Raw genomic sequence first — 19,955 nt, 5'->3', positions numbered from 1 at the left:
CTCTCACATATAAATCTGAAGAAATTGTAGATGTCCACTTGTGTAAGTGGCATGTTATGAGCCGCTCCCATCACACAAACTAATCTTTAAGACTTCAGAAAGACATACTATTGTAAATATTTTAGGAAGCTTGTTAATGAAGCTACTCCAGGATTTACTAGCGAGACCATTTTATTCTCTCACTGATATTGTTTTGTATTCATAATTATTTGGCTGGAGACAAGTTCAGCATTATGCCCCCTCAGTCTGTCCAAAAGCAGGGCAGAAATTCACAAAGGTCTCTCTGTTCTCCTCCCACTTGTCTGGCTAAAAACAGGGTACAGAGACTCCTTGTGCTCACCTGCCCAGAGACTGAAGCTCCCAGAAAGCTGGGAACAGGTGACTGCTTCCCATAGTTTCCTCACCTTTGGGAGCCTGGGACAGCTTTGTCCTATCACCTCTCTAAAATGAGTAGCTCTTATTGAAAGTCTTATATAACCAGTAACATGAAACCAGTCCCGAGTTCCTGAATTTTTTTTAAAGTATGATCTGAAGTTTACTTTACTAAATTACAAATTTATTAAGAAAGAACTCTATCCTTTGGTACGTGTGGATTTAGCTCCCTTTCCTACTGGTAAGTATAACTCAAACTTTGCATCTTTGTTATTGTAGGAAACGAAGGTAAGCAACTATAAACATGTCAATACAGAAGGGTATTTCTTCTCCATAGTGACTAACTTTCCTTTCTTCCCCCCACCCATGAACTCCTGTAAGTTGAGGGTCATCTGAGTTGCAATCGTGAACACTTTCAATCCTCAGTGTCTTATTTGCTCGGAAGGCATTTTCATAATCAAGCACTGATTCAGTAAAAGCGGTAAATGGGAGTCTCCATGCAAGAGAAACTGGAGTTTCCTAACATGCACATGATTTAAAAAAAAAAAAAAAAAAAAAACTAAATTAAAAAATAAGGTGCCTTGAGATGCTGACAGTTTGAACATGTGGAACCAAAAGCTCTTATGTATATTTACATCCTAACTGCTCAACTTTACCTTACAAGCTTCAATTTAGGAAAAATATACAGTACTTTTGCATATAATGGTACCTTGTGAGCCCCTGAGTCAAGTAGAGAGGATTTAAATACAAAAAAAAAAAAAAAAAAAAAAAAAAAAAAAAAAAAGGAAAACAGCCATTAAAAGCACTTACATTGGATGTGGAGGAAATAGTACAAAAGGATTTACTTTCCCGGAAGACCAGGATCAGAAACATGCCTATGGAGACCCAAGATCCCTACAGTGCTTAGGGAGGAATCTGGCAGAGATGGGTGCCGGATGGGATGAAGGTAAGTTTTTCTTGGCCGAGGGTGAAGCTCTAAAGACACATCACTGTCTTGTTTTAAAAGTGAAGTCAAGTTGTCTTCTGAGGCTGTGTTCAGATGCCTTCCGCTTGAGAGGGATTCTTTGGATTTGAGTTTAGATTTTTCAAGGTCTAAAAATTCAGGACACTGATAGAAAGAAAAGAAAATGCACTTTTATAAATCACTCCATGAATAAATTAACATTATGCTCATGTAATCCAAATGTGTTTTTCTCTCTACATTCATTGTATGTGGTTAAGGGTATTAGCCAACACCTCTCTCCTTAAATGGACGCCCCACCCCCCACCCCCAGAATTAGGAGTCTGTTATCTGAAGTAAAGAATTTTAAATTCATCCTGAAGCCAGATTTAGAAGTTCAAGGGTTTTTTTTTTTTTTTTTTTTTTTGTTTGTTTTGTTTTTTTAAGTATCCACTTTGAGCTGCATATTGGTGAAATTTTATTCAAACTTTAAGGCTGCATTAAGAAATGTCTATTGGTGACTTATCTAAGGTAAGTGATGAAGAAAATAAAATCATCATTCCTACCAGAAATTACTGCCTAAAAACCTGAAAAGAATAAAACACATACTTGTATGTATTTCCAATCCATTAAAAACTGGTAAGAGATGAATCAACTTTTATATTTTGTAAAGATTGTTATTATTTTCCTTTTGACACACTAACTTCTGTTACCAAGTTTCATATTCTAAAAATTTTACGTGCAATTTCCACATGGAAATGTACACAAGATTGTCTATGCATTCTTACTGAAATAATTTTTCTTAGGTTCAATTGCCCATGATACTTAAACAACTGAGAGGGGCTCTAGTAGATGGATTAAAGTCAGGATAAAGGATCTGTCACATGTCTTGTCTTACCATGTGTATTACCATTCAAGTGGTAAAAATTAGAGATGTCTGGTGATAAGTGGGGCGCAGATGTGTTTGCCAGTCTTACTGCATTTGAACCTCAGATCTAGTCCAGCTAACTGCCAGCTCTTTTCTTCTCGAAGACCTATCCTGCCCTGTGGCACTGTATCAAGTTACAGGTTTAGCTCTGACTACTTCTTAATTATTTTATTATTATTTTTTAGCCAAGAGCTATTCCTTACCATTCAAATCTCTACAGTATGCCAGTATATATTGGTTGATTCTTGAGTAACAGCATTTCCTTTTAAATAACTGCTTATTTTTAGGGAAAGGTGCTGTCTTACAAGCCTGAAGGTCTGAGTTTGTATCCTTGCTAGCCATATGAAAGGTTGGGAGTTATGCGCCTATAATGCCAGCACTGGGGACGTAGGGACAAGAAGATCCCTGGACATCATTGACCAGCAAGTCTAGCCACATCAGTCATATTGACTCATTGAGAGAGCTGTCTTAAGGTTAATATACAATGCCATGTAATAAAATTCCTATCTCAAAAAATAAGATGAAGAAGTATCTAGAAACCTGATAACTTATCCTCTGGCCTCTACATGCATACCCCCACAACTACCCCACCACACACACACACACACACACACACACACACACACACACACACACACTGATACTGTTTAAATTTTTTTTAAGTACATTGCAAATAATACAATGCAAAAACACAGGTCTAGTTTACAGAAACTCTGAGCAGAAACAGATGAGTATGGGAATCCATATTTTCTGCACATTATTCTTTTTTCAGGTGATCCTGGAGATACACTCAAAGAGACACTCCAGCTGGAGAGATGGCTCAGAGGTTAAGAGTATTGGTTGCTTTTCCAGAGATCCCAAGTTCAACTCCCAGCAACCACATGGGGTGTCTCACAACCATCTGTAATGAGATCTGGTGCCCTTTTCTGGCATGCAGACATACATGCAGGAAGAACACTGTGTATATATTGAATAAATAATTTTTTTTTATTTAAGAGAGATATTCTCAGCTATAGAATATCAACACTCACTTGTGAGGAGGGGCTGAAACTCCTGTCAGTCTTAATGGATGCTCTAGGGTGACTGGTTCTCAGCAGACGGAGAACGGGTCTCTGATACTCTGCTCCTGCTGTCACCATGCTGTAGGCTGGAGGGACCACCGTGGTTTGTTTCTGCAGGAGCTGTAAGATGGTCTGGATGTCCGTTGTCATTTGGGATTCCAGTCTGCAAGACATATATAAAGGGGAAAGATAGTCTTAAATAGTCAAGATTTGTGAAAATCATCTCTGCCAACAAACAGAACTATGAACTGCCCTGAGCAGGAAAGACAGAAGAGGACAGGGAGTCTCCCATCCCTTCCTTTTTTGGAGAATCAATCACTGATTCAAACCATTGATTTCTTATGCACATACTAACAGAAAAACAGAAAAATAGGGGGTATGCACAATAAGCTTTATTTCTGCAAAACTTTATTGATTTTAAAATATAAAACACATTTAGAATATTATGATCAATAATTAATCTGATTTTGATGAGAGTTTTACTCAACTATTTGTGAACTTTTTTTCTTCCCCTTCAAAGGAGAACTCAGTAATACATTTCCTCTCTCTCTCTCTCTCTCTCTATTTCTTTTTCTTTTAATTATTCGATTACTAGGCCTGGGCAATCTACAGGACCTCTGACAGTGAAACCAGGCACACTAAAGGACTTTGGGAGCAAGGATACTCCTTTAACCTAGAGACAGGAGGGAGGGCCTAGACCCTACTTCAATGACTTGACAGATTTTGATGATCCCTCCTGCAAGGCCTCACACTCACTGTGAGTGGGTGGGGAATGGAATGGAAGAGGGAGGGGACTGGTATAGATATGTAAAATAAGAAATAATAATAAAATAAAAATTAAAAAAATACTTATAGTGCATTGGTGTTTTGCTTGCGTGTATATCTGTATGAGGATGTCAGATCCCCTAGAATTGGAGTTAAGGACAGCTGGGAGTTGCCATGTAGGTGCTGGGAATTGAACCTGGGTATTCTGGAAGAGCAGCTAGTGCTCTTAACTGCTGAGCCATCTCTCCAACCCCAGTAACACATTTCTTTACAATTACAGCATTGCAGGGCAACTTCTAACAAAATTTGTATTTTTACTACTTGCTAGCTAGTCTTATGTCAGCTCGACACAAGCTAGAGTTATGTGAAAAGAGGAAAACTCAACTGAGAAAATGCCCACATAGGTTGGAAACCAGCAGTCTGCTGACCCTGCCCTTTGTGGGGTGTGACACTCATGGTCATGTCATCCCTACATCTCGTGTTACCCAGCTGAGCAGGGGACTCAGTTACACATGCACAAGTTTCCCTCTTAAAGCAAGCGCCAAGTGTGCCCCCCCTCCCCTGCTTTCAGTTGGCCACCACCTACCCCCCCTCTTTTCTCCCCTTCCCCTCTACCAATAAACTCCACATGGGCGCCGAGTCTCGTGTTTGTGTTCCTAGGCAATAATTGTAGCAAAAGAACAACACATAGGATTGGCTGTAGGTCATTTTCTTAATTAGTGATTGATGGGGGAGGGCCAAGTAAATTGTGGGTGGGGCCATCCATCGCTGGCGGTCCTGGGTTCTATAAGAAAGTAGGCTGAGCAAGGCATGGGGAGCAAGCAAGTGAGCAGCACTCCCCCATGGTCTCTGCATCAGCTCCTGCCTCCAGGTTTCAGCCCTGCTTGAGTTCCTGCCATGATTTCCTTTGATGATAAACAGTGATATGGAAGTATAAGCTGAATAAACCCTTCCCTCACCAAGTTGCTTTGGTCATGGTCTTTCCTCATAGGGGCAGTAACCCTGACTAAGACATACTATTTTACCTTGCTTCTCTCCTCACCAAAGCAAGTTCTATACATGACTAATCATGCTTTCTTTTCTTTCTTTTTTTTTTATTTTATTTTTTAATGCTTGGTGTTGTTTGAACATTAAATTCCTTTCCTGTCTGTGGTCCAAAGCTATGGTTGTTAATGGACAGAACAAACTTCAAGTTTACTTGCTTCTTTGACCCCTCTGGCTTGCACAATGTGCAAACAGTCATTGCTTTCTTCAAAGCTCACAAGTAGGCAACCACTTGTTTTAAAAAAATTTCAAGAGAAAATAGCAAAATGCAATTGGTTGTTCTAGGTCCAAAGGAAACTCCAAGCCCCCAAACTCCAAAAGGCAGTCCAAATATCCAGAGATTAATCTGGATTTTTAGATAAAAGCCAGCATTCTTCAGGAACTTGTGAAGCCAGTCCCCATGTGCCAAAGGAGTACCTTCCCTTACCTCTGGCAGGAGAAACATAAGGCTCACTCTCCATTGACATATACCCCTATCACCTATCATTATATCAAGGTAGCTTTAGGCTCCCTCTGCCCCTACTCACAAGTACTTGTTATATATCTCAAAGTCTTGCTAACACCTCTCACCTGTCCTGTATCTTAAACCTCCCTATCTGATGGGCCTTGCTCTCCCAGCCACTCATCTTTCTCATAACCTAATGATTCTCTACTCTGGCCTCCTGCCATTCTCCCTTGCTCTCTCCTCCCTGCTCTTGCAGATTGCCCTGGACTTGTCCATTCTGCTGCTCTGGACTCTTCCAAATTCCTCTGGCTGTTTTCTATCTCAGAACAAAACAAAACAAAGCAAAAACTCTTTCCCTTTACCCATGCCATGGAGTGTTCATGTCAGCAGTTACTTTACTGCACCCCCTCATCTACATCTGGTGCTGGAAACCTCACATACAGAATGATTCCCCTGTGTGGATAGCTTAAGATAAGGGATTTCGTGGGTGTAAGAACAAGCTTTGGACCATATGCCTTTTTAGAGAGTTTTTAAATTATCATATTTGTGCTTATGATTTACCATTGAATTTTAAAAAAGGAGAGAGAAAGCAGTACATCTTAGAACTATTTGCCCAATTAAATGAACATATTTATGGAAATTAGCTTTGATTTTAAAGAAAATTAAGATCTGGGAAACATTAGGAAAGCTATATATTATTTTTAATTTTAATTTTAAGATTGTATCTTCCTGTGTAGGGAGACCGGGCTAGCTTAGCACTTTCTTCTCAAGTCTCTGGAGTTAATGAATGGAATTACAGGTGTGCCAGACAATAGGTAGGTTCTTTTCACCTTTTAATATTATATTAACATTCAAAATCTTCATTTTTGAATTATAATATATTCTTATAGATTTTCTTTCACTCATAAATATAACCAGAGAGTGCCTTAGTATTCTTTATACCCGTAGTTTATAGAATATATATGATTGTGTCACATAAATGTCACAGTTTCACACTGAAAATGAAAACAAATACAGTTATCAGCTAATAGATGCCTAAATGCCTTATGTAATTGTGGTACAAATTAAATAGAACAAAACGATTATTTTGTTGTTATGAATCAATTTTTCATCGCACACTTTAAGGTTCAAGGCAAATTTTATTTCCACCAATAATTCTTCCCTTATTTAATACATCCAGAATTATTTTGTAATGGGACAATACAGGACAGAGGTCTTGTATTCCAGCTGAGGCCATTTCAGATTTAACTAGAATTTGATCTCCTTGATGGATATCCCATGGAAAAACCACCCAACTGTGTTCTAGGATGCCTTAGTTAACTTAGTTTCTATTAAACTGCCTGTTTATGAGGAACCCTTCCAGCTAAAGTTCTCAGCCAGCTTCTGTTGAACTGCTTTTTTCTACATGCTCCACCTCCCCCCAGCAGCTGTCAGTGGGATGCCAGGATGTGCTATCTGCCTTTAAAATCCCCTGTATTCTGGACAGTAGGGGGCCACACCAAGGTCTCCCAAATACTTGGGTATGGGCCCAGCTGGCTTGAATAAAAATTCTCAATGGGCTATATGCTGTGTCTGTGTCTGAGTGGGTGATCTTTGATGAACTTCCAGTAACAGTTACTCTTTCCCCTAAGCACTGAAAATAAAATTCTAAATTCAAACTTTTTCTCGAATATTTGTATAGATTTACCCTGTCGATGACAGGATTACATGATGCTCTTTACTATCGTTGCCAAGATACACTATTGAATGTACAATGACTAATCTGTGTATACTGGGATAAGGGCTTCATTAACAAGTCAGATTCAAGATGATGATATTTGAGTCCAATAAATCCTTTGTTAAACAGCAACAGTCTTTGACGACAAAAAAAGTTCTATTTAAATAATGTCTATGGCAGACACACTCACAGGAAGGTAGGTCTTCAGCAACTATGTGCCCTATAATCACAGTCTGTTCCTGTGAGTGGGACTTCTCACTGAGAACATCATGGAAGGTCAAGTGGCTGGTGTAGAGTGAGACTGGACACCATCTGTGTTAATACAACTTACATAAGTCTATAGACTATCTCTGTCAACTACAGTGAGCTATTCACTTTGTCTGCACCTGTGGCAATGGCCACGCCCATTGGGGGTGGGGACAGGGACGGACATTACCTGGGGGAACTAAGTCTGAGGAGGGGTTCCTGGGAGCTCTCTTGCTTACAGCACAATGACAGGAGAACATCTGGGGGCATCCTTGGGACCAGGAACCTGCTGGTGTTCATCTGTCTATGTTGTAAGTTATTTCTTCCAAAATAAGCATCTATTTGGCCTATTTGTTTCTCCTGATCCTTATTAAACCTCAATAATCAGCTTGGCTCAGTTGTTTGTTGCAGCAAAATTTTGCCTAAGAAAAATGAGACTAGGTTAAGAACTGTTTGTCAGCACAGGAGTATCTACAAATCAGCTCATCTGGATAGCTTCCTACTCAAACTTCACCAAATCTTGCTAAGTCTTGCTTCTCTTTTCACCTGAATTCCAAAGTATTATGCCAGGGATTTTGTTGAGTCCTATTTTTTTATTTTTTTATTTCTATCTTTATGGCTTGGATATAAATCTCTAGAAGTGTATATGTTAAAGGATTAGTCTCGGGAAGGTTGGCCCAGGCATGGAGTAGTGATTGGATCACAAGGGTTCTTTCTGGCCTAATCACTACATTAACCCATGGGTAAAGTCATAATTTGAAGGCACTACTGAGAAGCAATGGAAACCTTCGTAACTGGGACCGAGTTGGAAGAAGTGAATCTTGTTCTAAGCTCCTTTCTGTTAGTCTCTGTGTTCCCTGGGTGCCATGAGATAAGCTGTGCCCATCATGCTTTCCTGCCATCATTCTCTTCCTCACCATGCTGCTCAACAAGCCACAGAAGACAGCTTCTGAAACTGCAAGCCATTGCAAAACTTGCCTCCTTTGAGATTGCCCTTCTAGTACAGTGATCACAGCATGGAAAATTCAGCACAGTTCCCTTCTTTAAAGGCCCAGACTCAAAGCCCTGTAAGCACTCTACCTTGAAGCACCCATCCTTTCTGAGACTTGATGCTTGTGCCTATCCCTTTGTCTCCTTCCCTATGTTATTTTTAACACTTTACAAAATTATTCTTTTGTTTTTGTGACTATAATTACATCATTGAGCCTTGCCCTTCCTCCTTCCAAATCTTACCATATATTCTTACTTTCTTTAAAATTCATGGCCTCTTCTTTCACGTAATGTTGATGTCACATAAGTATGTACAATACACACACACACACACACACATACATATATATGTACAATCTTATATATATATGCTTTCAAGACTTTAAGAAATAAATTAGGTGATTGGTATTTGGATTGGGCATTTCAGCAAAGGAAGGTATGCAGTAAGTGTATGTGCAATGCACAATATTTTCATGTTATGGCTAGAGTGTATTTGTTGAATTAGAAGAGTCTCTTGAGACTAAATAAAGTACTTTGAAAGAATTATAGGGAGTTAAACTTAAGTCCAGTATTTTTTTTTTGTTAAAACCCAAAATAGCCCTGTTTTAGATTTTTTTTTTTGTTGTTACTATAGCATAAAGTTGTAGAAAAAGAATAGCAGATCTGTTACCAACCTGGCATATCATTAGGTAGGAGGGAAATAATGAGAGCACCATGATGAATGATAATTGAATGTAATTTCATTACTGGCAGGACATGTGTGAGGACCGGTTTGGATCCCAGGACCCACATAGAATATAGAATTGATTAGCCTAGATGAATATTAACTGTGTTTACTAAGTCATCCAAACGTTTCTAGAACCAAGTTTCTCATACCAATCAGCAGCATTGCTCTTTTACACTCATATCTTTCTATCCAAAAAGGATAGGTTCCAGGATGTCACTTAGGTACCAAAGACAAGTTTTTACACAGAACAACATCATTTGCATGTAACGTATATATAATCCTGCATATGAAAAGCTGGGCAGATGTGTCTGCCATCTGCAATCCCAGCACTCAGGAGACAGAGAAGGAAGGTACCCAGACATCCCTGGATAGCTATGGCAGCTGACTGACAAGTTCTGAGCTCACCTGAGAAACCAAGTGAATAAATAGGTTAGGAAATAATCAAGATAGATACCTAGTATCAACTTTGGACCTCTACACATGCATACATATGTACTTAAGCATAACCCTCACATGTGCATCCTGACACATTAAGTATATGCACATATGCATATCATATAAAAAAAGAAAAAGTGAAAGTGAAGGACATGGATAATAAATCATAACAGTAAATGAAGCAGTACTAAATGTCATGGTAGTGTAACACAGACACCTTGCTTTGTGTGTTCTGCAATGGGAAGGCCAAAAAGTTTTACATATTCTTAGGTCATCTTATTTGTGCTCCTTAGTCTAGCAGCATTGGATATCCCTGGCAGCATGTTAAAATGTGGACTCTGCAAATTCCAGACCTACTGTCTTGCAGTTGCATTTCTACAATCTGAGTTACATTGAAACTTGTGAAGTTCTGCTGTGGGATCAAGCATTTGTAATTTCCTCAACTATTTATATATCTAGGCAGACTAAATAAATATTTGAGAATACTTATGTAAACTTCAAGCCTGCATGTAGCTTCATTGGGGGGGGGGATAAAAGAGGTTGCAGCAAGCACCCTCAAGGTGTATTATTTATGTTTGTTTTGATTGTATTTTAGATCTAATATTTGTATTTGACAACAATATATGAATTCATAGAGCTGCATTTGTCAATGCAGACATGTCAACCAGGGCAGATTCAGGTCTCAGAAGATTCCGGGACTCTCACTATGCAGAGTAGAGTACGATTCAGACTGACCTTTTCAACTTTGTTTTCTTTTTTACTTTACGGAACAAATTGCAAAAGAAGTTGTTGGAGGTGGAGTGCAATGAAAGCATCACGTACTGAACTTTAAAATAGGCTAAGAAGACTTGTGCCATAAAACATTGGTGAATATATCAGAAATAATTAAACATTAGTCAAGAATAACTACTAATTGTGGTAACAATTCAAAACATGTTCAGAAGTGCTCACAGATTCTGGGAGCAGGTCAAACAAGACTTAGTCCTATTTTTATCAGTGTAAAAATATGTAAAATATGCTAATGTAAGAAAACAATAAACATCATTACAAACGGGGTGGTTAAATGCAAATGTGTTCTAGATGCAAACACTTAAAGCTTCTGTTTTCAGTTCTAGGACACAATGAAAACAAACATTGTTTTAGTAATCTTTATGTCGTACAAACATTATTGGTATTCGTGAAGAGACAACAAAGGAACAATATAATCATGATTTTAGTTTCAAAGATTGGCACAAACCTAGAAATGTATGTATAGCAAGAGAGTAACAGTAAAGCAGATAAAGTAAAATGACAGTTAAGCATTAACTAGCTGCACACACATTCTCTATTTAGTATAGCATGGACAAATAGACTGTATTTTTAAGTTCTGCATCTGGAAGAATTTGTATTCGTGCTAGACATGTATAATTTTTTTTTGTTTTTATTCATTAAATGACACAATATAATAATTAAAGACCCAGCATTTATGCTGTATTATGGTTTATGGTAACATAGAGATGATTTAAAATATGAAGGAGGATTATGTGTAAGTTACATGCAAATGATGTCATTTTGTATAAGAAGTTGAGCATAAATGGACTTTGGTACCTAAGTGATATCCTGGAACCATCCTTTGTGGATACCAATATATGAGTGTAAAAGAGCAATGTTGCTTATAGGTATGAGAAACTTGATTCTGGGAATGTTTAAACAACTTCATCTAGACAGGCTATAAATAGTTTAGTAAACATAGTTAATATTCACCTAGGCTAATCAATTCTATGCACTATGTTGGCATTGAGCTAAGGAAAGCAATGTTTTCATCATTTACTTACTCGCTTTTCCAAGAAGAGTAACGACTTCTACTACCAGTGTAGACAAAACAAATAGTATTAAGCACAGCTATTGAGTAAATTATATTAGCTGCTTTCTCATGGCTGTGATCAAATACCCAACTGTAGTGGGATATTCACTTTGTCTGCATCTGTGGCACTGACCACGCCCTTTGGGGGTGGAGACTGAGGCAGATGTGACCTGGGGTAACTGGGTCTGAGGAGGAGCCTGGGAGTTCTCTCTTGCTTGCAGTACTTGGATAGGAGAGCATCTGGAGGAACCTGCTGGTGTTCACTTGTCTATGTTGTAAGTTATTTCTCCCTGAATAAACATCTATTCGGCCTATTTGTTTCTCCTGATCCTTACTAAACCTTGATACCCAACAAGAAGTAACATGAAGAACTGGAGGTTTACTGTGGCTCTGAGTATGAAGTACAGTCTGTCTTGGAAAGGAAGGTATGGCAGTAACAATGGCTCTCAGCTGTGACGGTAGGAGCATGAAGCTGCTTGCTCTCATCTGGAAGCAGAGGTAGGTCAGGAAGTATGCTGGGCAACAAATTACATAGCCTGCCCACAGTGACTCATTTCTACCAGCTAAACTCCACCTAAGATGTTTCTGCACCCCATAAGCCTCTATGATGATGCAGTAATACAAATCAAACTGAATTAGAGAAAGCCCAAATGTAATGGATATAACATTCCCAGATGGCTTTCCAGGCTGCCAGAGAGGAGACAGAAAAGAAAGACCAGTAAAAAATTGTGTCTTTTTTTCTGGGGGGAGCAGTTTAAATGTCTGGTGAGTGTGGTCTTGAGCATCTATTGGGGAAGGGTCACCATTTGGCAGGCTTTCTGAGATGCAGCAGGGTTTGCAGTGAGAGAGGGGAGGGGGCTTGGGGTGGAACTTCCACCGTAACATCCCAGACTCTCTAGGTCTATGGATGCCAGGGGCCGGGATGAAGCTTCCACCAGAACAACATCTGGTAAAGATTAAACAACCTCTGAAATAGCATTACTTGCTAGAGATCAGGTGCTCAGCTTATAAGCTTAGGGAGGGGCCATGCCACATCTAGACTATTTTATAATCAAGTAATTTATGTCATATGGACAAAATTCATAGGCATATTGAGTATAGAAGACTATGCAAGTAGTTTGGAAAAAATACAGACACACACACATACTAGTTAGGTAATACCAAGGTGTATGAAAAGAGTGAATGGAGATGTGATATGACAAGAAGATGGAGAGTTACATAAGAAGTAGAAAGAACTTATTATACTGGCAGCTCTGGGCTGATAACTTTCTCCCCAAACTAAGCCCACTTTTTAATTGTACTTGATGTAATCTTATTGTGGCTCCTTGTGTGCTTTATCCACAAGAGCCTCGTAAATCCTGAGACTGTAGGAGAGGCTAACTAAATAGCAACAGTTAATGCATGGTGTCCCAGGCCTTTCATCTCAGAAGGTTTTGTCTGTGGGTCTATCTAGGGAAACCTCAACTCTGGTTCTTGTGTCCACATTACAGACAGGAAGACAGAGGTGTCAGAGAGGAACAATCTGGATCATCAGGTTACAGGTGGCAGGCCTTTTCATAAAGCTTAAAGGAAATGTATTAATTACCCCCTTCTGCCTCTTTTTAATAAATCCTGCTGTGGCCATTGAGATACTTGACTTGAAGGTCAACACTGCATAAAACAAATTTTTACTCACATTTAAAGCAGCTATCAGAGACTTATTTTTGTAAAATTTTCTTGGAGGCAGAGTTTTGCTATGTAGCCCTGGCTGGTCTGGAATTCACTAAATAGATCTATCAGGCTCAGAACTCAGAGACTTGCTTGTCTCTTCTAGATGTTTAACTTGAAAGAACCAATACAGGCTTGAATAAAGTGTTGCCTCTTTCCCCAAACTAAAATTATTTCTCATATTATATTTGTCCAGATCAAAGGAAAGGGGTGGGGGAGTGAGTCTCTCATCTTTAACTTGTGAGGTTTTAAAAAAACATTAATACTTTTGAAAAGTTGACTTAATCACTTTCAAAAAATATCACAGCTCAGGACTAATTTAGGAACAACAACTAAATACAAGGATTAAAAGAAGGAGATGGTCAGTTAAGAAGTGAAACGTAAATTAATTTCAAGGCAAAAGGAATTTTAAAGGTAATCATTATACAAATGGAGTGGTAAATAAAAGTCGGGTGCTTGATGGCAAAAATATACTAAATTTAGTGCTCCTTGGTATTCTTTAGTTATGGAAAATACATAAGTGAATTCCTGTTTTGCTTCAACTACTCATTTACCTGTTAAGTTGTTCTTGAAGTAAATCTAACCTTTGTTCCACTTCCCCATAGGTGAGGTCACTTTCCGTCTCAGAGATTCCCCAGGCAGCTCTCTGAAGTCCCGAGGGACTACTTTCTTCAGGTTGAGCCCGCGCAGGCTCTCTTTCCCAGCTTTGTGCATTGGTGATATCTGTGGGAGAGAGCAAGACATATGTCAGCTTCTTTGGAAGCCTCTTTGCCTTAGCAATAAAAAGACACCCACAAGGTAGACTAGGAGGATCTCCAGGCATAATCAACGACCTAGAGAACCTAGGATTTAAAAGACATGACAGCCACCATCTCCATTTTGTAGCAGAATTTTAGCCGTAACCTGCCTATCTTACCTCCTCCATTCATTTTCATAGGATTTAAACTCTGTAACAGGTCATGAGATTTTTTTTTCCAGGTTATGATTTTCCCCCCCATCTTTTTGTTAATGCTGAGAAGACATGATGGACAAATTCAAACTGATTAAACAGCCATGGTTTTATATTATTACATTTGGGAGAAAATAGTTAAGTTTTGTTTGTAACGCTTTCCTCAAAAACAAGATTGCTAGTACCCCTACTCATAAGGCAATTTTCACATATTGCAGTTCTGCTTAAGCCCAAGTAGAAGGTCAAGAGCGAAGTGTGGGTCTTCAGGGTGTTTTCCTTAGACCAACATAGCCCAGTACTGAGCCAAGAAGCCAAAGTCTCCAAGAGTTGAGAAGCCTTAAAGGTCCCCTGCTGTTGTTCCATGCTTTTAACTTTCTTAAAGGTCCGTTTGCCCTATATTTAATATAACCACATCGCTTTCTAGAATTTTCTTCTTGTGAACCTTTTATTATAAATATTTTTATGGTAATATACTTTAAAACAAACTTTTTATGTGTTCAATTCTACTTTTCTGGTGTGCTAGGTATTAAACTCCTGATTCTGCTAAGCAGGAGGAACTGAAGACAAAGGCTGTGACCCTGAAGAATTCCACTGAGAATATTCGTGATCAGTTTTTCATGTAATGACTCATTTTATGAACCTCTTTTAGCACTGTTTCTCAAATGCATGCTACTTCCTTCCTCATCTTTATCAAGACTTTCAATTCTCTGAACCCACTTTATTCTACAAAATGTCTGCAGGGTAAGAAAATAAAACCAGGGAAGAAATGCAACTGGACTAGGGAGATTCTCAGTGATAAAGAAAAGCAAATTTGTTCCTTTACGGGAGAGCTGGTTGGAGGGAAGATGTACCTCAGGTGGGTCTTTGCTTTCCCATGGAAGTAGCTTTGGGTTATAGAATGTGGTTTGGGTTCAACAAACATTTTAAAAGAAAGCCTTGACAAGAAGCTATGATTAAACAGCAAGGAAAGTTATTACATAAAGATATGGGATTTACATCCTCAGCTATTTAAAAAAAAAAAAAAAAAAGGATGGAGAGTAACTAAATTGGGCAGGATTAGCTACGATTCTAGAAATAGGGGACTGAGCTGTGAGACTTCCTTTTCTATGGTTTCTCTGAAAGCACACTGGGTGGGGGGAGTGTTGACTCCCCCTTTCTGAGCAGATGACAAAAAAAATCCATTCTTTTTCCATGGGTTTTCTCTCCCTACCTTTTATCACTGTATGCACAGAAAAGTCTCTAATGATGCACTTTTTATTTCTATCTCAGTAGGGGAGGCCATAAGGAAGAAAGAAATTAACATAACCAAAAAACAGCATGAGAAAAATAAGGCCAGGTTCCTTGTTTTGTGGAAAGGGCTAACAGACCTCAGAGACTTCCCTGTGACATCCAGAGAAGGCTCCCGATTATGGTACCTTTAGACTGCAGAATCTTGGTGATCTATGTTTATCTACAGTGTCAGTGTACTGTTTACTTTCATATTTTACTGGACAGGAAGAAATGTGAATACAAACAAACATCAAACTGCAGACTTTCACTGAAAAGTATGATATGTTGTTCAAAGGCATTTGAACCAATTTAAATTGCAAAACCACAACATAGTGTCTCAGTAAACTAGAGTTTCTCCTCTGTGTTGGTGATGCTAAATCAGCAGGTAGAACATGTACAAGGAGCTTGGAGATGCCAGGGACTGTGCCTCTCTTCTTTCCCAATGGACAGTTCTTAGAGATTGAGAACTGATAGCACTGGAGGCTATGTAATATCCTCATGAGCTTTGTGCCAAGTAACCTCATTGAATTTATGCCTCTGCTTAACAGCCCCCTCATTTTACAATCATGTAACACATTGATTTTTAAATGACACTGGTGAAGCACATTTGGTAAATTATGGAGGGTAGTATTTTTCTTTGATACTTAAGAAAAAGATTATTTTAGCAGAAATGAACAAAATGTATACTGTTAGATTGAGGCTTCCTTGATTACAATTTAATTGTTAATTGAAATTTAGAGATATGTGATTAATTTGTTTTAATGGCAGAATGAAAAAATAAAGAGTTCAAAGGGGAAACCCTGGTTAGTCGTCTTAATCAAATGAGCATCCTTGTAGACACTTTCTAAAAATAGCTCAGACAGTATCTGCACTGGTTGCCTTGGAAAATGTTGCCATAGTTGCAAGACAAATTTCTGCAAATGGATGAAGAGAGGGTAAACCTTCATTTTCAGAGTTCACAGTTTCACGAGAGTCTATATTTGACCTCAGCATTAGGAAGGCCAGAGTCAATTTAATTTTTTTCTTTTTAAAGAAGGGCTTAAATGAGCCCTTCCTCTGGATGACTCTCAGAATACAAGGGAATGAAATTGCCTCTTGATAATGAAACTAACCTGTCAGAATCCAGCAGTTTGATCTGCAATTGTTATACCTACACTTATGTATTGAAGCTTGTTACTTATACACAGCACTTTGAAAGTTTCTGGGGCATGATCTTTTTAGTCATTCAAGTTTTTAACGTCTTCATTGGTTTATTATATTGATTAGACATGTTAAATACATATTATCTTGACTGAAGCTTTGTGTTACCAATTCCATTTCAATATACATGTACAAATTTAGCTATGCATTATCAAGATAATTATTCATGGCTTGAATGTGGATTATATTATGAATTTTTGAAAACATGGATAATTGGAGATGTTAAAATCATCAGAAAATATAATTTGTTGAGTAATGGGAAGAGTTATTTAAAAGAAGAAGAAAAATTATGAAATGAAGGGAATTTGAATTCACTGGCAGGGGAATTATTATAAAGTCAAATAAAAAATTTCAAAAATACCTTTAATAATTTGTCACTTGAAAACCTAATATTCAAGAAGAAAACACATTTTTACAAAAATCATCTTAAAATCATGTGGTAGATTTTGTTCAGTCAGTTCCTCAGAACTTTGACTTCAAGGATACAACCTGTTTCCTATTTTTAGTACTACCCTCAATCCATTTTCATAAATAACTAAAATGGGACATTTGATAATCACATCTAATATTCTATTCTTCCACTATGATGAATGAGATACTATTTCAATGCACTTCATGAAGATTTTAGGTTATCTAGAGGACATTTGCATATATTCTTAGCTTATTGCCATATGAAATCATGACAAAAGCTGATGTGAGATGATAGGGAAAGGAAGTCTGTGAAATTAGAAAGCCTAATTATCTTGTACTCAACAATACTTTGTTATTGAACATTCCTGTGGAATGATGGTGATAATAAGTAGCGTCTACCTTCTCAGTGACATGCTTTCCTTTCTCTCAGCAAAACATTCTGGGATGCTTAGCATTTTGTTATAATCTTTTGATGTTTCATGATACCATCTTTTAAAAACAGTATTTTAATTATGTGTATATGTGTGTGTACTGCTTGTCTGCATGTGTAGCACATGCATTTAGAAGCCATTTGTGTACCACCAGATGGATATGGGAACTGCGAACAAAGGCTAGGTCTCTTGCAAGAATAGCAAATGCTCTTAACCACTGAGCCATCTCTCCAGCCCTGTGTGATACCTTTTTAATTTTCCCATTTAAATTAAATAAGGAAATAGTTGGAAAATAAAACCTAGTAGAAAATATTAAGTAGATCTTGGGATTTAATCCTGAAAAATTTTACTTTACAGATTATATTGTTTAACAATCATAATCAGTTGGTTAGATAACATTATTTCTATCTTAAAGATGAATAAATTGGAGCCTGTGATTGGTCAAATCATTTACCCGAAGTCATGTAGGATGGCAGAGCCATTTTTATAATTCAAACAGTCTGACCCATGTCTCCAAGTTCACTTAAATAGTAAGATCTAGCTAGATATATAGATCTGGTGTATTGTTCTTCCCTGTAGCATTTTAATTGTTTTCTATCCTTTATCGTAAAACCTGAAAAGTAAAGCATACTGCTCAGCTTTTGTGTATTGTCTACAGAAAATCTTGTATATTTGTTATTCCTTTCAGGGGAGATGTAAAACAAGAATGTTCTCAAGACTATGTTTTATTTCAAGATATTCCTCTTCATTATAATTGACAATAAAACACAATTCTGTTTGGCTTACATTGTATTATGATTAGACGGAGCTTCCATATTATAAAGTTATTAAGACTGAAGTTAAGAATTGGTTCAGAGGGTGAATATATATACATGCATATATATGCACATATACATGCGCATGCGCCTCCCCCACAACTTATTTGTTAGTTTCTAGCAAATAGCCTTTGACCCTCTCTTTCTGTAACCAAAAAGCTGCCAAAAGCACCTTGTTGAGTCTTACAGTAATTCTGATTGTCTATTCAAACCTCCCAACCTAAAATTTTGGGGGAACTCTATTATAGAATTATGCAAACTCTTTATGCATGATTTTCAATCTTAAGACATTTTAAATATTTTATGAATTGAAAGGGTTAGTGTTAATTTTGAAATTGGTCATAAAATCCAGTTCCACCATTTTGGGCGAATTTATGCAATCTTTTATCACAAATATTGAATACTGACCAAGATGAATCTTGGCCAGGACCATCACCTGACCATCAACTTTCCAGGTTCAGTGGCAAGACCCATAGTCCACCATTTTTTCCCAATAGGCTTTGCTATTATTTTCCAAGAATACAATTCCCTGATTCCTGGGAAGTCACCTGGTCTTTGGGAAGGTAGGTGTTTACAGGTTAACTTTGGGTCTAACATCAGAAGAACCTGGGTTTGTGCAGTTCTTAGATTTTTGAAAAGCAGTGGTCTCTAGTGGTGGAGGTGCACGCCTTTAATCCCAGCACTTGGGAGGCTGAGGCAGGTTTGAGGCCAACCTAGTCTACAAAGTGAGTTCCAGGACAGCCAGAGAAACCCTGTCCCAAAAAACAAAACAAAAAGGAAAACAGAAAAAAAAAAAAAAAAAAAAAAGATATGCAATCGTTTCCCATGTAGCCATGAGGAGAGATCTCTGAAGCTTATTTACCTCTGCAAGAATGACTTCTTTTTTCTGTGTGAATTCTTCCTGATGGGGGCATTGGTTCCTCTCCATGGAGTCGGGTTGCTTTCACCTTTCTTGGAGTAGAATCTAATGTTCTCAGGAAGAGTGGCTTTTGCTCATCATCGATGGAGGAGATGAACGATGATGATCTGCTCTTCCTTTCTTCAAAGTGTTTCTTGGAACTGTGATAACGCCGTATTGTATCTGTAGAATCGTCGGGATCATTTGCGCTGTTTTCTTTGCTAAAATCTACCAAAGAGAGGTTGGTTTCGTAGTAAATAACCAGATGTGAGGCTTTGTGCACATTATACTAAATGGCTATAAGTAAACTCCCTTTTACTTATGGAAAAATGTAGTTGTGTGGAGACTTCTAAATTCAAACTTATCTTCACGAAGTAAATTACTCGTTTCAAAATTCAAAGAAAACAAGCAAGAATGAGTTTATGAAGGAGAGAAATGATATGAAAATTAAAAACTACACACAGTCAAGTCTTATTTAGTCTTAAAATCAGGCATATCATCCCTTGAGGAAAACGGAGAGACTAGGGGAAATGTGTCCTAATTCTAAAATATCACCACTATACAGCTTGTTATATTTTTAACCTTTATGCCGCATCATCTGTGACAATCATTCACACATTGTAAAGGTCAAAGCTGGAAGCCACTTCAGTAAAGTCAGGCAGTCTGAGTTTCCACCTTGCTCAGAAAATGGCCTTGACATTCCAGGGAGTTTGATTTTGTAGCACATTGCAAAGAGTATAAAGCTTAAATACAGTAATTGAG

General features: G+C 37.9%; 1 protein-coding gene across 1 annotated transcript in view; it reads right to left on the bottom strand.

Moving 5' to 3' along the window:
* Positions 1-1,149: 1,149 nt before the first annotated feature.
* The window catches only part of Kcnh7 (potassium voltage-gated channel subfamily H member 7), a 450,110-nt gene continuing 431,304 nt past the window's right edge, over positions 1,150-19,955 (bottom strand). The window contains exons 13-16 of the mRNA XM_051184574.1: positions 19,158-19,421; positions 13,775-13,943; positions 3,272-3,464; positions 1,150-1,480 (exon numbers count right to left, since the gene is read on the bottom strand). Of these exons, the coding sequence (XP_051040531.1) occupies positions 1,214-1,480; positions 3,272-3,464; positions 13,775-13,943; positions 19,158-19,421 (893 nt within the window). The 3' untranslated portion in view covers positions 1,150-1,213. The remainder of the gene's footprint in view (positions 1,481-3,271; positions 3,465-13,774; positions 13,944-19,157; positions 19,422-19,955) is intronic.

The sequence above is a fragment of the Phodopus roborovskii genome, unplaced genomic scaffold (assembly GCF_943737965.1).
Source record: "Phodopus roborovskii unplaced genomic scaffold, PHOROB, whole genome shotgun sequence".
In the NCBI taxonomy this organism is placed as follows: Eukaryota; Metazoa; Chordata; class Mammalia; order Rodentia; family Cricetidae; genus Phodopus; species Phodopus roborovskii.
The sequence above is the reverse complement of the archived record's forward strand: the minus strand, read 5'-3'. Positions and strand labels throughout refer to the sequence as shown.